The sequence below is a fragment of the Chiloscyllium plagiosum genome, chromosome 3 (genome assembly GCF_004010195.1).
Source record: "Chiloscyllium plagiosum isolate BGI_BamShark_2017 chromosome 3, ASM401019v2, whole genome shotgun sequence".
In the NCBI taxonomy this organism is placed as follows: domain Eukaryota; kingdom Metazoa; phylum Chordata; class Chondrichthyes; order Orectolobiformes; family Hemiscylliidae; genus Chiloscyllium; species Chiloscyllium plagiosum.
This window is the reverse complement of record NC_057712.1, coordinates 41,475,329-41,489,422: the sequence shown is the minus strand read 5'-3', so window position 1 is coordinate 41,489,422 and position 14,094 is coordinate 41,475,329. Positions and strand designations below refer to the sequence as shown.

General features: G+C 41.3%; 1 protein-coding gene across 2 annotated transcripts in view; it reads right to left on the bottom strand.

Annotated features, from left to right (window-relative positions):
* Window positions 1–14,094, bottom strand: part of shprh (SNF2 histone linker PHD RING helicase) — a 107,154-nt gene that overhangs the window by 92,115 nt on the left and 945 nt on the right. Inside the window, exons 2-3 of one of the 2 annotated variants that reach the window (XM_043681136.1) lie at window positions 11,835–12,025; window positions 2,614–3,242 (exon numbers count right to left, since the gene is read on the bottom strand). In XM_043681136.1, the coding sequence (XP_043537071.1) occupies window positions 2,614–3,216 (603 nt within the window). In that variant the 5' untranslated portion in view covers window positions 3,217–3,242; window positions 11,835–12,025. The remainder of the gene's footprint in view (window positions 1–2,613; window positions 3,243–11,834; window positions 12,026–14,094) is intronic. The other variant, XM_043681144.1, reaches the window with a different exon arrangement.

Genomic DNA, 14,094 nt, shown 5'->3' with positions numbered 1-14,094 from the left:
ACAAGATTCACTTGATGTACAAGCATTAGCATTGACCTCTAGGGGCCAAATAGTCTATTCCTTGGATCTTAGTACTTTCTGTTGTAACACATCATAAGACAATACACAGGAGGATTAACAATGAGTTGGACTGAAGGGTCTGTTTCTGTGCTATACATCTCTATGCATATAAATAAACTTTTAATAGCCATATTCAAAGCTATTAGGACAGGTACAGAAAGGTTTAGTCAACAGATAGATTTTGAGGAAAGGTGGAGAGTTTAGGGAAGGCCTATACGCTGAAGGCTGGTGCAGCAATGAAAACTGGATATGTGCAAGAGACTAGAATTAGACAACGCAGAGAGATCAGGGAGTTGGAACAGTTTGTAGAGATAGGCAGTGGTAAGGCAATGGAGAGTTTTGACAAGATTCACTTGATGTACAAGCATTAGCATTGACCTCTAGGGGCCAAATAGTCTATTCCTTGGATCTTAGTACTTTCTGTTGTAACACATCATAAGACAATACACAGGAGCATTAACAATGAGTTGGACTGAAGGGTCTGTTTCTGTGCTATACATCTCTATGACTATAAATAAACTTTTAATAGCCATATTCAAAGCTATTAGGACAGGTACAGAAAGGCTTAGTCAACAGATAGATTTTGAGGAAAGGTGGAGAGTTTAGGGAAGGCCTATATGCTGAAGGCTGGTGCAGCAATGAAAACTGGATATGTGCAAGAGACTAGAATTAGACAACACAGAGAGATCAGGGAGTTGGAACAGTTTGTAGAGATAGGCAGTGGTAAGGCAATGGAGAGTTTTGAAATCAAGGATAAAAATATAAAAGTGAAGATGGTGCCAGAGTGGAAGCTAAATGTAGGTCAATAGCAAAGGGATAATACAGGATTGTAAATTTGTTGTGAATTACAGCAAAAGCAGCAAAGTTTTGCTGTAGAATAAAAGCATTTCAAACCTGGCATGGATGGCTGTGTGTGTAGGGCCACATTTTATTGTTAAATTAGACACACCACTAACTCTGCACTATTCATAAAGCCAATGTAAACATTATACATTGCTCCAACAGTATCTGCAGATTTCTCTGTAATACTTCTTCACACTGGATAGGTTTACTCCTTGAAATCCTACTTTCACCAAAGGGACATGGTTACTTATTTGCTGGGACATACAACATCAGCTAACAGCTGGATGTAAGTGGTGATGAGGATGATGGAAGAAATAAGTTCATATGGGTTCTGTAGAAGGTTTAACATCATTCATCTTTTGACACATTCAAAAGTGAGGCAAGTGGCTCAAAGATCTGATTTTATTCAAAAACAATAAGAGATTTAGAAATCAATACTTTTTGAACTGCTTAAAATATTTGACAGAACTAGTACATTTAAATAATACCTTTCTAATTGCCTCCTACAATAATAACATTTACACTTTTTCTTAATAAAGTTGGCTATCAGTGGTAATAATGATGTGGTGGTGTCGGTGTTGGACTGGGGTGGACAACGTCAGAAGTCACACGACACCAGGTTACAGTCCAACAGGTTTAATATAAGTGGCAATAATTCAATGTGTGTTGACTGAATTGTACATCCAAAGAAAAACAAGAGTGTCTCTCATCAACATGTGACTTTTGAGCTTTAAATTTGGTTCACCATAAATTTCACATTTTAATTTTCTGATTGAATATATAATTTGGAATTTTGTTTTGGAGTATAAACTAGGAGAAAATCAAGTTTGAACACTGCTGTGTTGTAGAGAATGTAAAAGGTATGTTTTGCAACTTGAAGATCCAAAGTAGAATACAGGTCTCTCTCTTTCTCACCTGTGGAAGGAAAAAGACTCCAAAACTTGAAGACTCCAAAAACAAAAACTACTAACTCGAGCAAAGACCTAGGGTAAGTTGACCAGCAAATGAATTGAGGACTTATTATCGCTCTGTGGTGAGTAATAAAATTATATCATTGCCAAAAATCAAACTAACTGTGAAAATGTCACCTTATTCCACTCTTGTGATCACGACTCTTGATAGACATAATTAGTTCCTTTACGCCTATGTTTTCTACACATGACATTTCTGTCTTGTCTTTCCTATTTATGAATAGTTGTGCAAGCACTTGCATTTAAAGAGGATACCGTTTAAGTTTGCATAGCAGTAGTTTATAATTTATTTCAACCACTTACTAAAAAGACAAGTTTTTTTAAATAATAAAAAATTTTGCTTTCTTATTTTTTGCTGTAATCTGGTGAGAGTTCTTTTATCTTAGATAATTGTCAAAGTTAAGCAAATGAACCACTTTCGTGATTCCACTGGTCACTTATATGGCTCGTGGAGTAGTGAGGTTTGACAATCAGTAACTTTTCTCATCAGGGTCATGACAGATACTTTTGCATGGTGAGAATATTGAACAGATCATATATCAGGTAAAGAATAACAAAATTCTCCTTCCACCTCTTTGAAAAATCCCTGCCACAGTCTTTAGTGGTGATTGGCGAGTAATGAAACCAGAACAACCGCAAACAGGAAAGGGCTGGGGGGGGGGGGGAGAAGAGACTGAACCAATTAGAAAGAAGACCTGTTGATCAAGACAAAGAGCATTTTAATCAAATATTTAAATACCTTCAGTGTTTGACAGTCTTCAATTTTGTTTTGGAACAATCCAATTACATTCTTTTTCTGAAGCCACGTTATATCCTCCAGCACATTGTAATTGAGTGAAGTTCTTACACAGCTCATGAATTCTTCATTGCCATCACTCTCAGAATCACATTTCCTGTTGACTGAGATTCGCAGCTCATCATCAGTACTGTTCTTCATCAAGCTGATGCTAAGAAACCACAGTTCCTCTGGAAATGCTTGCCCTGGTGGAAGTTGGAGGGTAAACTCGTCCAGCAGTACTCGCCACTTTTCACCCGAGTGGCCTGACGAGATAATAAGACTGATCTGAGTGGTGGTACTTGATGGCAAAAGACCTTCTCCACCCTCAACCTGAGTCACAACAGAGACATTAAATGGCTCGTCCAGTTTCAAACTGCTAGGCAGGAAGAGGTTTGTCTCTCTGTCTCCTGGGAGACCCGAGCTCATCACTGAGGGGTTATTGCTGTCATCTGATAGAGCAAGCGGATGGAGATCCCTCAAATCATCACACATATTCCAGCTTAGCTGTTTCTTTGTTTCTTCATCAACCCGCACTGGGGCTGTACGTTTCCTTCTATTGCTCATTGTACCAGCTTATTGCAAGTTCACAGCTGCAACAAAGAAAGAAACGAAAACAAGAACAGTTGTCCCAATTAAAAGGTTGCGTGAAGCATTTGTATTGCCCAGAATATTTAGTTATGAATGCAAAGTAAGAGCCGTTCACTCAGCTACTTAGCTAGTCAACTAGATCGCATTGATCTGTACCTCAATTCCACCTAGATTCTGGAACCCTCAATACCCCCACTCATGTATCCTTTCAATTTTGAAATTTTCAACTGACTTTCAGATTCAACTGCTTTTACCTTGGGATGATAGAGGAGAGATTTCCACTGCTTTTACCTTGGGATGATAGAGGAGAGATTTCCAATTTTTCAAAACTCTTTGTATAAAGAGCTATTTCCTGATTTCACTTACTGTCCCCCCCAGGTCTCTCTGGACCTCCTCATTCCCAATTTAGAGTGATAGAGATGTACAGCATGGAAACAGACCCTTCGGTGCAACCAGTCCATGCCGGCCAGATACCCCAACCCAATCTAGTCCCACTTGCCAGCACCGGCCCATATCCCTACAAACCCTTCCTCTTCATATACCCATCCAGATGCTTTTTAAATGTTGCAATTGTGCCAGCCTCCACCATTTCCTCTGACAGCTCATTCCATACACATACTACGCTCTGCGTGAAAAAGTTGCCCCTTAGGTCTTTTTTATAATCTTCCCCTCTCACTCTAAACCTATGCCCTCTAGTTCTGGACTCCTCCACCCCAGGGAAAAGACTTTGTCTATTTAACCTATCCATGCCCCTCAATTTTGTAAACTTCTAAAAGGTCACCCCTCAGCCTCCAATGCTCCAGGGAAAACAGCACTAGCCTGTTCAGCCTCTCCCTATAGCTCAAATCCTCCAATCCGGCAACATCCTTGTAAATCTTTTCTGAACCCTTTCGAGTTTCACAACATCTTTCAAATAGGAAGGAGACCAGAATTGCACGCAATATTCCAAAAGTGGTTTAACCAATGTCCTGTACAGCCGCAACATGACCTCCCAACTCCTGTACTCAATACTCTGACCAGTAAAGGAAAGCATACCAAACGCCTTCTTCACTATCCCATCTACCTGCGACTCTACTTTCAAGGAGCTATGAACCTGCACTCCAAGGTTTCTTTGTTCAGCGACACTCCCACCAATCCTTGTGGCACACCACTGGTCACAGGCCTCCAGTCTGAAAAGCAACCCTCCACCACCACCCTCTGTCTTCTACCTTTGAACCAGTTCTGTATCCAAATGACTAGTTCTCCCTGTATTCCGTGAGAACTAACCTTGCTAATCAGTCTCCCATGGGGAACCTTGTCGAACGCCTTACTGAAGTCCATATAGATCTACCGCTCTGTCCTCATCAATCCTCTTTGTTACAAACCTGATTGAGTTTTTTGAAGAAGTGAGACATGATTTCCCATGCACAAAGCCATGTTGACTATTCCTAATCAGTCCTTGCCTTTCCAAATACATGTACATCCTGTCCCTCAGGATTCCCTTCAACAACCTGACCACCACCGATGTCAGGCTCACTGGTCTATAGTTCCTGGCTTGTCCTTACCACCCCACTTAAACAGTGGCACCATGTTAGCCAACCTCCAGTCTTCCTGCACCTCACCTGGTGACTATCGATGATACACATATCGCAGTAAGAGGCCCAGCAATCACTTCCCTAGCTTCCCACACAGTTCTAGGGTATACCTGGTCAGGTCCTGGGGATTTATCCACCTTTATGCGTTTCAAGACATCCAGCACTTCCTCCTCTGTAATACGGACATTTTTCAAGGTGTCACCATCTATTTCCCTACATGCTATATCTTCCATGTCCTTTTCCACAGTAAATACTGATGCAAAATACTCATTTAGTATCTCCCCCATTTTCTGCGGCTCCACACTCTGTATTTCTGTTTTTGACCACACCTTTATCCATATTATACTTCATCTGCCATGCATTTGCCTATTAATTTCTTACTGCCAAATGTATATATTTAAACCATATCTTAGATAAAATGATTTAGGTCAGGTTGCAGCCTTTTGCAAAACTTAATTAATTCACAAACTTTTAGCTGGAAATTAAACAAAAAGCTACATAGCACCATTTGCGCCTCCTCAGATACTGAAGGAGTTCATATCCAAATGCAACAAGTTCTAGACAATATCCAAGCTTGGGCTAACAAGCAGCAAGTAACATTCTGGCTGCACGAATGCTGGGCAACGACATCATCAATAAGAGAGAATCTAATCACTGCCCCTTGGCATTCAATGGTGTTATCATCACTAAATCCCCAACTGTCAACATCCTGGGGGGTTATCATTGACCAAAAACTCAACTGGACTCACCACATAAACACAGTAGCTACAAGAGTAAGACTGAAGCTTGGAATACTGCGGCAAGTAACACACCTTCTGACTTCACAAAGCCTGTCCACCGTCAATAAGGCACAAGTCAGGGGGGTGTGATGGAATACTCCCATTTGACTAGATGAGTGCAGCCCCAACAAGAAGCTTGACACCATCCAAGACAAAGCAGGATCCACTCTCTCCACCACCGTCGCCCAGTAGCAGCAGTGTGTACTATGTACAAGACGCATTGCAGAAGTTCATCAATGATCCTCATGCAGCACCTTCCAAATCCATGACCACTTCCATCTAGACGGAAAAGAGCAGCGGATATATGGAGATACCAACACCTTCAAGTTATCCTCCAAGTCCTTCTCCATTTTGACTTGGAAATATATCACCGTTCCTTCACTATCGCTGGGTCAAAATCCTGGGATTGCCTCCCTTCGTGGCATTGTGGGTCAATCCACAGCAGGTGGACTGTAGCAGTTCAAGAAGGCAGTTAACACCATCTTTTCAAGGGCAATTAGGAACAAGCAAAAAATGCTGGCCTGCTAACTACACCCACAAATGAATAAAAAAGAAAAAAAAATACACACACACACACACACACACACACACACCTCTTGGAAACAAACAGATGAGAAACAGAACACATCATTATTGTCAGAGAAAGCAACAGATCCAGATCAACAGTAACATTTATAGGAAAGATACAAATTAACAAAGCATCACACCTCATGCATTTATGAAAATAAATCAAAATGTTGAGCAAATTTTATGAAATGTAAAGCAGAGAAACAAGCTACTTGGCCCAACAATCCATGACAAATTTTATACTTCACACGAGCCCCCCGTCATCAACCTTCAGATAACCTCATCAGCAGATCCTTCCATTCCCTGTCCTCATCTTAGTTCTTCCTAAATGGATTAATGTTACACTTTTGACTTGGTCAATTAGTGAAGTTGGTTAATCTGTATCTTAATTCCATCCACCCACTTTGGTCCATAATCCTTCATATCCTTGGCGAGCAAAACTCCTTGGATTTCAGACTTAAAATCATCAAGTGAACTAACACTTATTGTAATGGAAGAGTCTTTGCACAAAATGATTTGCACAAATAAATGATTCCTAATTTCAGTTCTGAATGGACTGACTGTGATTTTATGATCAAATCCTCTCATCCTAGGCTTCCCACACCGAAAGATTTTCCTCTTTATCCCAACAATTGCTTTCTCAACCCGAAAACCCTCAATCACAACCTTCTATATTGAAGACAGTACAAGGTCAATGTATGTAATCCCTCATTATAATTTAGTCCTTTAAGCCAAGATATTATTCTGGTGAATATTCTGCACTATACTCTCTTAAGGACGAGAGGCATAGTGTCTAGAACTGTGTACGGTACTTAGATGTAGTCTAGATCAGGGCTTTGGAAAGCTGTAGCAAAATCGCCTTTATGTTCAAACTCTCCAGTTATCTTCTGATAATTTATTGTTCCTGAATACTACAGGTACATTTTAACCATCATTACACATGGACCCCTAAATCACTTTTGAATTCAATTGTTCCCAGCTTTTCATTGTTAAAATAATACTCACAGTGATCCTTTCGTGGATAGTCTTGCACTTTATCACATTAGGGGGAGTTAATGGTATATTTATATTGGAGCTGCACTAGTAATTCAGAGACGAGACAGTGCTCTGCGAACGAGGCATTAAATTCCACGACAGCAGATGGTGGAATTTGAACTAAATAATAAAATCTGCAATTATAAGTCTAATGATGACGACCGTGAAGTCATTGTCAATTATCATAGAGTTATGCAGCACAGAAGACCTCTTCCAAATTTGTAAAAGTCCATCTGGGGATTTAGGGAAGAAACTACTATCCCTACGTGGTCTAATCTACAGCAATGTGGTTCACTCTTAACTGTCCTATGAAATGGCCTAGCAAGCCAGCCCACTTATAATAACCACAAAAAGGGAAAAAAGGAATGAAACTGGACGGAGCACCTGGCACTGACAATGGCAAACACAGCCCTATCAATCCTGTAAAGCCCTCTTTACTAACATATGGGTGCTCTTACCAAAATTGGTAAAGTGGTCTCTTGAACTAGTCAAACAACACTCCTATTCACAGAGTCAGATCTTAAAGACAATATCACCATCTCCTATCCCGGATACATCCTGTCCCACAGACAGCACAAACTAAACAGAGGTGGCAGCGCTGAGGTATACAGTCAGGAAGTCTCATGGCATTGGGCTAGGCATTGGCAAGGAAATCCCCTGCTGATTATCATGCACTGCCACCTCCTCCTCCTTAATTGATCAGCACTTCCCTGTGTTTAACACCACTTACAAGAAGCACAGAGTGGCAAGAATGTACTGTGAATGGGGGATTTCAATATCAAGCACCAAGAGTGGCTTGGCAGAACCATTGCTGATCGAGTCCTAAAAAAAAGCTGCTGACTAGGTCTGTAGCAAGTAGTGAAGGAACCAACAAGGGGGAAAAACATGCTTGACTTCATCCTGATCAATCTACCTTCCACTATAACAGTAACGGCAAGAGTGACTACTACACATTACTTGTAAAGACCAAGTATCACCTTCATACTGAGAATAACTTTCATCATATTGTGTGGCAGTATCATGTTACATAGGATGGACTTCCAACAAATAATACTGGGCATCACTCTACCATTACCATCAAGCCAGGTGACTTACTCTGGTTAGAGAGAAAGATTACAGAAGGGCAGGGCATGAGCACCTAAAAATAAAGTGTCAACCTGGTGAAGCCACAAAACTAGACTGTTTGTGTGCCAACAGCAAAAGCAGCAAGTGACAGGCAGAGTTAAGCAATTGCACAACCAACGATCAGATCAAGGCTGTCTATTCCTGTCACATCTAGCCATGGATGGTGGTGGACAATTAAATAGGTCACTAGAGAAGGAAGCTCCACAAATATCCCTATAGAAGAGCTCAGCATGCTAGTGCCAAAGATAAGGCTGAAGTATCTGCAACAGTCTTCAGCCAGAGATGCTGACTGGATGATCCATTGCAGGGTCCTCAAAAAGGTCACCACTATGACAGATGCCAGTCTTCAGCCAATCAGATTCACTCCATGTGACATCAAGAAACAGCTGAAGGCACAGTATACTGCAAAAGGCTATTAAGCCCTGATAATACTTCAGCAACCATACTGAAGATGTGTGTTCTAGGACTGGCTGTGCTCCCTGCCAATCTGTTCCAGTAAAGCTACAACACTGACATCTACCTGTGGAAAGTTCCACTGGTATGTCTTGTCCACAAAATTCCAACCCAGCCGAATACACTCAATGCATCTACTCTCAATCAAAGTTAAAAAGTGATGGAAGGTGCCATCAATAGCGCTATCCAGCAGCACTTGCTTGGCAATAACCCACTTGGTGACACTCAGTTTGAGTTCTGCCAGGGTCAGTCAGCTACTAATGTCACGAGAGCCTTAGTTCAAACTCGGACAAAAAAAAAAGAGCAGAATTCCAGAGGTGAGGGGAGAATGACAGCCATTGACATCAAGTCTGCTTTGACAGAGCATGGTATCAAAGAACCATAACATTACTGGAGTCAATGGCAATCCAGGGAAAACTCTTTGCTGTTTGGAGTCACACTTGACACAAAGGTTGCAGCTGTTGGCAGTCAGTCATCTCAGCTTCATAACATCTCTGCAGGATTGCTTGGGATGATGTTGATTTTGGGACTCCTATTACTGGGGTAGGGACACTACAAGAGCTCCCAGATCCTGAGGGAAGTGTCCTATGCCCAACTATCTTCAGTTGCTTCATCAATTATTTTCTTTCCATCATACAAGTCAGAAGTGGGAATGTTCATTGATGGTTGCACAATGTTCAGCATCATTCACAACTCCTCAGATACTGAAGCAGTATGTCCAAATGCAGTAAAATATGGGCAATATCCAGATTTAGGGTGATAAGTCGTAAATAACATTTGTGTCACACAAAAGCCAAATAATGATCATCTCCAATAGACAGAATTTAACAATCACCATTTAACATTCTTTACCATCCCTGAATTCTTCCACTAGCCATTTGAATACACTGCCAAGAAATACAGGTTTATAGATAAGACTCCTGCAGTGAGTAACTCACCTCCTGACTCCCCAAAAAAATGTCCACCATCACAAGGCTCAAGTCAGGGGTATGATAGAATACTTCGAGGAGAAAGTGAGGTCTGCAGATGCTGGAGATCAAAGTTGAAACTTTATTGCTAGAACAGCACAGCAGGTCAGGCAGCATCCAGGGAACAGGAGATTCGACGTTTCGGGCACAGGCCCTTCTTCAGGATTCCTGAAGAAGGGCCTGTGCCCGAAACGTCGAATCTCCTGTTCCCTGGATGCTGCCTGACCTGCTGTGCTGTTCCAGCAATAAAGTTTCAACTATGATAGAATACTCCCCACCTACCTGGATAAACGTACCTCCTTTAACATTCAAGATGCTTGACACCATTCAGAACACAGCAGCCCACTTAATTAATACCATACCAACAAGCTTTCATTCCCTCCACCACCAATGCTCGATAGTAACAGTTTGTATCATTGACAAAATTGGAGGTTTAGTGGTCAACGAAGAAGGTTACCTCAGAATACAACATGATCTTGACCAGATGGGCCAATGGGCTGAGAAGTGAAAGATGGAGTTTAATTCAGATAAATGTGAGGTGCTGCATTTTGGGAAAGCAAATCTTAGCAGGACTCATACACTTAATGGTAAGGTCCTAGGGAGTGTCGCTGAACAAAGAGACCTTGGGGTGCAGGTTCATAGCTCCTTAAAGTGGAGTTGCAGCTAGATAGGATAGTGAAGGCGGCGTTTGGTATGCTTTCCTTTTTCGGTCAGAGTACTGAGTACAGGAGTTGGGAGGTCATGTTGGGAGGTCATGTACAGGACATTGGTTAGGCCACTGTTGGAATATTGCATGCAATTCTGGTCTCCTTCCTATCAGAAAGATGTTGTGAAACGTGAAAGGGTTCAGAAAAGATTTACAAGGATGTTGCCAGGGTTGGAGGATTTGAGCTATAGGGAGAGATTGAATAGGCTAGGGCTGTTTTCCCTGGAGCGGAGGTTGAGGGGTGACCTTATAGAGGTTTACAAAATCATGAGGGGCATGGATAGGATAAGTAGACAAAGACTATTCCCTGGGGTTGGGGAGTCCAGAACGAGAGGGCATAGGTTTAGGGTGAGAGGCGAAAGATATAAAAGAGACCTAAGGGGCAACTTTTTCACACAGAGGGTGGTACATGTATGGAATGAGCTGCCAGAGGAAGTGGTGGAGGCTGGTACAATTGCAACATTTCAAAGGCATTTGGATGGATATATGAATAGGAAGGGTTTGGAGGGATATGGGCCGGGTGCTGGCCGGTGGGACTAGATTGGGTTGGGATATCTGGTCGGCATGGACGGGTTGGACCGAAGGGTCTGTTTCCGTGCTGTACATCTCTATGACTCTACAAGATGTATTGCAGATATTCATCATGTCTCCTTAGACAGCACTTCCATACCCATGACCGCTATACAAGGGCCCAGCCGGGAGATCCCCTCTAAGCAGCACACCATCCTGACTTGGAAATTAATTACTTTCCTTCTGTGTCTTTTGGTCAAGATTGTCCCCCCTTAACAGCAATACATGTCTACCTAAACCAAGTGAACTGCTTTGGCTCAAGAAGGCTGTTCATTATCACCTTCTCAAGAACAATTTGGGACAGAAATAATTTCTGACCTCGCAAGTGACACTTTCCATAAATGAGTTAAAAAAAACCTCTGCCACTGTCTCATTACCAACAACTCTGTAATTTTATTCACCTGTCTAACATTCTATAATTTTTTGTCATCAGCAACCTTGGATTTATGATTCTATTGTGTTACTCAGAAATACAATGAACAATTAGGGACCCACCACAGATGCACATGGGATACCAATACACACATTGGAAAGCAGAACCACTAGTGCCTGCTGGGATAGTGCTGAGCATTTCATCAGTCTGCTCATTCAAAATTCCCTCTTGCTTTAAAAACTAAACATTTAACCAAACATTTCAATTGAACAACATAGATAAGATATCAAGAAGGACTGAATAATCAAAATATCACTTGAATCAAAAGCCTTTTTAATCCCAAGTATTTTAAAGATTAAACAATCCTAAACTTAAATTTTTTCTCTCTTACAATTTAAAAAGTTTTGAGTAAGTAACAATACAGCTTCAATAATTCCAACATACCTAAACAAATAGACTTGTTCTTCAGCTTTCTGGAAATTAATTGAAAAAAAATCAAAGCAATTCAGATGTCCTGTCACATGGTGGGAAGAGGTACGGTCTGTCAATTGCCATGAAAGAATTATATTGATGGGAAAACCAAGGCCACCAAATGCATTCAGATGGCACCATCTTTCTTCTGTTAAAAGTTAAAGCTGCAGAAAAGAAAGCATTATGTTAAATTTAAATGCAAGATTTTTGAAAGCTTTTTTTTTTAAAATCACAATTTTAGATTTGAAACATTGGCCAGATAATTATTTCTGAAGCATACGTTGAAATTGCACAAAGGGACCCTGCAGACTCTCCAACACAATTTGGCCAGATTTTCTGAGGACCAGAAGCACACAATTTGCCAGTCTTGCGCCTTCTTTTTAAACAGAACATAAAACTCTGTATTTCTGACAGGAAACTCTGACCATGGCTCCTGCAGAAACATGGGGTTGTATTTTCATTCTGACAGGTCACTTATCATGCAGACAGTCAGGTGAAAGCAAACTATGACTCCTTTACAGCGGTCAGCTGCTGTATTCTGCAATTTAAAGGTCCATCATTGCAGACAGCCTCTTCTAAAAATACCCTATGAAAGGGTAAGTACATAGGTGCGAAATTAGGGTGACAAGGCAGGGTAAGGTAACAGAGAGCTACGGGACCGCCCTGTGAGTAAATGGGGAGCCAGGTCCAAGAGATAGGGTAGAGTACCAACTGGATAGAATGTCACAGCACAAATGGGCCAGGTAAGTGGTAGTTTGGATTGATCGGGAGGGTGGAGTTATCAAGCCTGAAGCTAAGGGGTATCAGGTCAGTATGGTGATGGCAGCTTGAGGTACAGGAGTGTGCTGAGGATAGAGTGGAATGTCAGATCAGGGTCTGTGTTATTGCAATCTGAGGGAAGTGTAGTGAGGAGTCTGAGAGGCAAGTTGCAAATCAGGCAAATAGTCATTCCGGGTTCTTGAGAAGATTTGTAGCTCAGGTCGTGGAAGCAGTCATGGATTTGTTCACTGAGCTGGTATGTTTCTCTGCAAATGTTTCGTCACCTCACTAGGTGACACCATCAGTGCATTTTTGATAAGATGTTGGTGGTCTGTCCAATCTGGTATTTATATGTCTTTGTTTGTTGATACTTCCGGTTCTGTATCTGAGTGGTTTGTATATGAAGTCCAGTTCAATGTGTCTATTGAGTGAGTTCCGGTTGGAGTGCCAAGTTTCAAGGAATTCTCTGGCATATCTCTGTCTGCCTGTGCTAGGATGGTTACATTACCCTAGTTGAATTTGTTTTCTCCATTGTCTGTGTGGTCGAAAATGACAGTGTACTGGTCTTGTCTGGCAGTGGCAAGTTGATATTCGTACACTCGTATGGTCAATTTTCTTCCTGTTTGTCCTACGTAGTGTTTTTCACAGTCTTTGCAGGGTATCTTGTAGATCATGTTCATCCTGTTATATGTGGATGTCAGGCCTTTAACCTCTGTGAGGAGCTGTTGCAAGGGGTTAACTGGCTTGTAAGCTACTAAGATTCCCAGTGGTCTGAGTAGTCACGACAAACAGGAGGAAAACTGACCATATAAGTGCACGAACAACAGCTCGCCAGTGCCAAACACGACCAGTACTCTCTCACTTTCAACCACACAGATAAAGGTCTCAGATTCAACTGGGACAACATAACCATCCTAGCACAGGCAAAACAGAGATACACTAGAGACTTCCTTGAAGCTTGGCATTACAATCAAAGTTCAATCAATAGACACATTGAACTGGCCCCTGTATACATGCTACTCAGATACAGAACTGGAAATATCAACAAACAGAGACATAAATACCAGGCAAGACAGACCACCAACACCTTATCAAAGGTGTACTGATGATGTCACCTAGCAAGACAACGAAACATTTGCAGAAAAACACACCGGCTTGGCGAACAAATCCACGACTGCAGTCATTCAGGGGTTAGATTAGGCATTGAATAGTGCAATTATTTCTAAGGAACTATTTACTGAACTGCAATGGATCCCCTAATTTGAAAAACAAATTAATACACAGAGCAAATCAAATAGAGAAAGCAATTAATTAACCTAGAATTACATATCTACTGCAAAATATTTGGATGAACTAACATTGGATTGGTGCTTGAATGAAAGAAATCAGCTGGTAAATTGTGACAAATAAACAGGCTAGAAAATTGCAGACAGTTAGTCATCATTTCCCAACATTTTTTAGATTTGATAATATT